At 55.5% G+C, this 6,145-nt stretch overlaps 2 protein-coding genes across 2 annotated transcripts; both read right to left on the bottom strand.

The window, feature by feature from the left end:
- Window positions 1-456: 456 nt before the first annotated feature.
- LOC135825929 (uncharacterized) lies at window positions 457-5,336 on the bottom strand. The gene is made up of 2 exons (XM_065338570.1): window positions 4,888-5,336; window positions 457-1,960 (listed from the first exon to the last, which is right to left on the bottom strand). The coding sequence occupies exon 2, from the start codon at window positions 1,752-1,754 to the stop codon at window positions 687-689; it is 1,068 nt and encodes a 355-aa protein (XP_065194642.1). The 5' UTR covers window positions 1,755-1,960; window positions 4,888-5,336; the 3' UTR covers window positions 457-686.
- LOC135826266 (uncharacterized) lies at window positions 2,548-3,831 on the bottom strand. Its single transcript, XM_065338896.1, has one exon. It carries the CDS (start codon window positions 3,829-3,831, stop codon window positions 2,548-2,550), a length of 1,284 nt encoding a protein of 427 aa, XP_065194968.1.
- Window positions 5,337-6,145: the final 809 nt, after the last annotated feature.

Below are 6,145 nucleotides of genomic sequence, written 5' to 3'. Positions count from 1 at the left end.
CTGGCTCATTAAGGGGGTCTGGTCGTAAAATCCCTGAAAAATCGATTTTGTAAATTCATATCGTGTGCTACATCAGTTGAAAGAGCAAGAATAGCTGCAAAATCTCTGAAAATTTTGTCTCGATCTGACCAGCCGTTCAAGAGTCGTGGCCGAAAATGTGCCCTTGCAAGGAAAGATTTTTTAACCCTCACACCACAGAAGAGATGAGCCAGTGGGGTGTCGCAAGCTTATATTGAACGTGAGCACGACATGATTATTGTGATCATGATGATGTATAACATAGTTGCATGCATGACCACTAAGTACTCGGTAGTACCCACAAGTATATTAATTGTATTGTCTGCGGCAGCCGATGGATGTGCACCATGCGGCACCAATGATCGGACTGGGCCGTCTAAGGCCGCCCATCTGTAACATAGTATGATAGGAACAAATAACGCCATCTATTGGCTATGAAAGAGCGTTTGAAAGACGACCCATGGGGTCATGTAACAATCATAAAGGCTGGGTGTACCAGTACATTGCTATGGCAACTGCATGACCACTAAGTACTCGGTAGTACCCACAAGTATATTAATTGCATTGTCTGCGGCAGCCGATGGATGTGCACCATGCGGATTTCGTGCCCATCGGCCGAGCCCGTGCCTCCAAGAAAAGGGGGGCGTGCGGTGCTTGCGACCCGTGGCTCAGTAACGCCGCGGCATGCCTGCAGGCCTGCGAACGTACGTGCGGTAAGCTCCGCTGGACCACCGCCCGGCTGCCATCAAGGCATACTCCGGGGCACCTTGGTTCGCCATGTGCGTTGCGCCACCTGCACGGAGGGAGTGGCTACTGTAGCTGGGGCCCAGAACCCTGCGCAACACTACGTTGATGTCATTGGGCGTGAGCCATCGTCCATTGCCGAACTTGAAGAGAGGTTGTTCGTCACTACCCCATGCGCATGATCTGACGTATGCCTCGAGGGCCAGGACGGGGCATATTTGCGGGTCTGCATGGCGATGCAGCACAACCTCGCCACCGCTTGTCAGCTGCGATGTCTTCGTGCGTTGAAGCCGTAAGCTGGCTGTGGCCTGAGAGAGCACGAGGTGAGCGCGCCTGAGAGTTTTCAGGGTACCCGACCCTGCTGGCGACGGGGACGTGTACTCGCTAACTCGCAGCAGACCATGGAATGCTGTCGTCAATGCGGCCCATAGCATGAGCGTGTCGCCAGGGCTATAAGCGGAACGCTGCAGGAAAAGATGTAGTGCCTTGAGTTGTACGGCGGTGATAGCCTGTCTCCGAGGCTGGGCAGTTGCGTGCCGTGGGAGCGATGCGCGTTCTCTCTCCAGGCCTTTCACCAGAGCGGTGAGCCGGCTGGATGCAAGGACTTCGACAGGTCCTCCCCTGCAGAGGAGGTTGTATCTGACTGCGGCCAGGTATACTTTCAAAGTGCCGGCACTGACAGAATGCGACATGGAAGCGGCAAATAGCAGGATGTCATCGTGACGCGGTGACAGCGGGTCGCGGTGAATCTGTTGCATGAACTTGCGGAATGCGTGCCAGCCCGGGGCATATGTGCGTTGCGTGGCTGCGGCCACTGAATTGGATCTGAGTTGTTCGGCTCGTGCGGAAAGTGCGGCGGCTGGCGAGCCTGGCAGAGAGGACACAGGAGAAGAGATAGCGCGCCACATGCATCCACCAGTGACCGCGTATAGCAGCGCACATGCCCACATGCGCGCACATAAACACAAGCATATACACAAACATGCGCACATCCATCACCACCTGCCCTAGACAGCGGCTAGGAAGCGAGCGAGAAACACGATAGCTAGCCCTGCGTGCTGACTGGGGCCAGCGGTACGTTGCGGAGGAAGCGACTGCGGTGGCCCTCCTGCGGGAGGTTGCTTTTCTGCGGATAGATGAGCGATCTGGGCTGGCGAGCCATCATGTGAGCGGTTGCATGCGGCAACGGCCAGCGAGCCTGGAATCAACACAACAAAGGACAAAGAAATTCAGTCAGTGCGAGTGACCCTGCTTCGTACGACCCACCCCCATGAGCGCAGTCATGATCCTAGGTGTAACGGGGCTCTCTGACCGGCGGAGGCCTACTGCCATGAGGCGTGCGGATTTTGCTTGCGGCTTGCCTATTTGATTCCCAATCTAGGTGTGTCTATTGCGGTGGTCTCCCTAGGCAGCGGCGGGACCGAACTGCTCCCAAAGAAAGTGCAGGCGTCTAGGGGACCTGATTCAGTCCCTAAGCACACCGGGCGGCAAATCTAGAGGACTTGACTCGGTCCATAAGCACACAGGGATGCGATTTTAAAGGACTTGACAATCCGTAAGCACACAGGGTTGAGGCAGAAATGATAGGCAGTAACACCCCGGCGAGGGCTTAACAACTAGTGCAGAGGTGCAACGGGTGGGCGTGGCAGTAGGCTGTGCGAGCAGGGATACACAGCGGAAAAAGTAAAGGAAACAAAAGAAAACACGGGGGCAGAAGCATAGTTCTGTGGTCTCAGGAGCAGAGCGTCCAATCTCGGTAACGGCGGACCCTGGATGGCAACTTCCTCACGCTGCGGCGTGGATGTTTGCGAGTGACGACGGACTGAGGTCGGCCCCGGGCGCCAAGAGGCGGAACCGTGGGAACTGAGCGCGGGATAGGGCATCTGCGATACCGTTGTCCACTCCGGCGATGTGGCGGATAAGCAGACAGAAGTTGTGGCGAGCGGCCGTCTGGAGGGTGCTGCGTATGAGCGCCACGACTCCTGGGTGCCGGCAGGTGCCCGACTCCCAGGCAGCGCACACGGAAGCGTTGTCGCAGTGGAGCAGGATCTTCTTCTGCGTCCAAAGCGGTCCCCACAGCTGGCAGGCGAGGGAGATTGGCCACATCTCCCTCCACATGATGGAGGTGTATGGCGGCGTGTGTTGCGTTGCGGACCATGCGCCGGCGAACCAGCGACCTTGAAAGAAGCCACCGAAGCCTAGGCCGGATGCGTCCGTGAACAACTCAAGGTCCGGTGACCTAGACCACTCTGGGTCGCGCATAAGGGCTTTTCCGTTCCAGACGGGAAGGAATTCCTGCCACCACCGGATATCGGCTAGGGCATCGCTGCTCAGGTGGACGATGGGCGACGAGCTGTGAGCGGAAGTGCATGCATCAATGAGCCGTCTAGTAAAGGTGCGTCCAGCTGGAACAACCTTTGCTGCGAAAGACAGGTGGCCCACTAGAGATTGGAGTTCCCGCCGTGAGGCGGTGTGGCGGGTGGACCATGACTGCAGCAGATGTTGCAGTGCGCGGAGCTTGTCAGTGGGAAGGCGGAGTTCCCCGGTGGCCGAGTCAATCTCGATGCCCAACACGGTGACGCACGTGGATGGACCCACCACCTTGTCGGTGCCAACTGCAGTGGGGACACCCAGGTTGTCGAACACCTGAAGGATCGTGGCCTTGTGGACTGCGGCTGTCGACGATGGCACCACAGTGGCTGGTGGTGATACCGAAACAAAGTCGTCGAGGTAGTGCTCGAGTGCGGGTATGCTGTACTTGTGGCGTAGGATCCACTCAAGCGCGTCTGCTAGGCGGTTAAACAAGCTAGGGGCGGACCGCAGACCGAACGGCAAGACTGTGTCGAAGTAATACTTCGATCTCCATTGCATGCCAAGCAGTGGCCAGTCGTCGGGGTGTACTGGACAGAGCCGAAACGCGTGCTTCAGGTCCACCTTGGTTATCAGTGCGCAGGGGCCTGTTCTGCGAACATGATCGGCAATGCAGTCGATCGTAATCAGTTTGAAGCGGTATTGGTCAGGGTCAATGAACGTTTTCACGCTGTTCCCCTGCGGGGCGGAGAGGTGCATGATCAACCGGTGCCCGCCTGATTTTTTCGGGACCACGCCGACTCCTGATGTGCGGAGGCAGGCGAATGGAGGAGCTGTGAAGGGACCGGCCGTATGGCCCCGCTGGCATTCAGTTGCGAGATATTGGTCAACGACTTCGGGGTGAGCTGTTGCAGAGGACAGATTAGCACTATGAACAGAAACATTACGAGGCCCGGTAAAACCAATGCGAAAGCCAAAACGCAAGTCATTAATCAAAGCAAGAACAAAAGAGGGGTCGGGGTGCGTGCGCAATTCATCGTGCAATACATCAATGTGGATGGGTGTGTGCGGTGCAATATTATAAATAAGACTATTAAGGGAGGATACTGCCGGGGCTGCCTTCGCGGCATCGCTATTTCTTGGCTGGGCAGGCGGAAGCTGGGTGCTCTCCCGAGCAAAACATGCATGCGTGGCGAAACTTGCACGAGCCGACGCAGGTGCCGTAGTTGTAACGGCGGCAGGTCTCGTTTGGTTTTGCGCTGGAGCTGACACCTTGCTCCTTTGGCCTGCTCCGAAAGGGCTGCGTTGTGCAGGAGGCGGTCAGGTGCCCCAGCCTCTTGCAGTTGTTGCAAAAGGGGAGTGCCTGCCCGGTAAAGCAGGTCGTGTAGAGCTCAGTGTCCAGGTCTGCCAGTGACCGGGACAAATCTTTCGACAGCGCCTGCCGCGCCCTGGTGTCGAATTCTACAACTGCTGCAAAGCGGTACTTGCCGGCGGCCTGGATGATTCGGAGTTGGTGAATCATCAGGGCTTCGGCGCATAGGTGATGTTCGCCTATGGCAATCAGGCTGAAAATGGACCACGCCTCGATCCACGTGGCCAAGTTTTCAATTTTCCGTTTTGGAGCGGCGCAGACTGCCAGTGCCCCGTCGTCATCTACCCGGAATCTCTTGGGGGTTGGTTCGGCGGCTGGTCCCGGCTTTGGGGGCAGCAGACAAGCAATATCGACATACTCGATCCGTTTTATTTTGTCAATGGCTTCTGGGGCCACATGCGCAATACAAGCGGGGGTGTGGTGCGTTACATCCGGGAACATACCGTTTGCTCCAGTCTCGGAGTCAGCCGCGTGGTGTCCAGCCGGCGGGCTGTTGCCAAGTGCTGCTGCAACGCTGGCAGCCACAATCTCGGCGATGGAGTCCCTCTGGGCTGCTGAGAAAGCCATACTAAAGTTCTAAATGTTGAGGAATAGAAAACAAAATTGCGTGGCGAGCACTCGCAGCAAAACAGACAACTGGCAAAATTACACCAGCCAGCAGTAGATGAGCCGTCTACGGATGCATCCGCCAGGCGAAGGGTGGCTCATACGGGATGTCGTACGCGAGTGCGACCCGAATGCGGAACTCTGCAAGAGTGCGTGCTTGCGCAAGTCGGCTGCGGCGGCACGGCGGAGTGCGTATGGTCACCTAAAGTCATCTTGCGGGAATATTCCCCTGCGGGGGCGCGGCCCGTGGCGTGCTGGTTAACTACGGTTTGCGCAACGCAAACCAACATTTTTGTTGCACGCTGTCATTTGTTGGCAGCACTGTATTTGAATGTGAGCAGATCATGCGCAACTTGTCGTATCATGGAAACACGCGAAAGTGTGCAGAATTTTGCTCCAAGTCCAAAAAGTCCAAAAAATCACGTTTTTTAGCCACGTATTGGGCAGCCGTGCAGCAGGACTTTTGCCAGCACCCTCGTGACGTTGCAGACATGTGGCTTGATTATTGTAGTTGACGTTGATTTAGTGACTTTGGCAAATTTGAGTCGTGTCAAGAAGTCAGGTAGGATTCAGTACTAGGCAGTAGTGGAACGTGAGTGGTACAATGTACCCTCTACGCACATACTATCTCATAATTATGCTTACACCTGCACGTGCCCATCGCTGAAGTGATGATAAGGAGCAAGCTATGTTAGTGTAGTATCCCTGCCTGGCTGATACGGAAGTAATACGGAAGTAATACGGAAGCAATACGGAAGCAATACGGAGCAACCTTATGTATATTAATTTTAGTGTATCTTCGCATATAAGCATACGGCGTTTGCTGCATAAAAGCAGCTGCGCTTTTTCTGTTTTGAAGAAGATGAGATTTTGATAATAACGAGCTATCCAACCTCCAGGTGTGCACCGGAGAGAAAGTCAGTTATTTTGCCGCTTCTTCTTTCACTAATAATTATATCTCAGGTGTGTGCCATGCGGAGAGAAGGGTGATCAACGCTAGCACCCTGACTGTGCTGCAGGCTAAGCAGGGCCAGGCCCAGGAAGGCAAGAAACATAATTCTTATCTTGATTCGTCGCACGGAGCTGCAGCGGGTT

The sequence above is a fragment of the Sycon ciliatum genome, chromosome 10 (genome assembly GCF_964019385.1).
Source record: "Sycon ciliatum chromosome 10, ocSycCili1.1, whole genome shotgun sequence".
Taxonomy (NCBI): domain Eukaryota; kingdom Metazoa; phylum Porifera; class Calcarea; order Leucosolenida; family Sycettidae; genus Sycon; species Sycon ciliatum.
The sequence above is the reverse complement of the archived record's forward strand: the minus strand, read 5'-3'. Positions and strand labels throughout refer to the sequence as shown.

Bases quoted from the DNA above. Each gene is read 5' to 3' on its own strand.
- LOC135826266 (XM_065338896.1), bottom strand. From the start codon at position 3,831: ATGCACCTCTCCGCCCCGCAGGGGAACAGCGTGAAAACGTTCATTGAC.
- LOC135825929 (XM_065338570.1), bottom strand. From the start codon at position 1,754: ATGTGCGCATGTTTGTGTATATGCTTGTGTTTATGTGCGCGCATGTGG.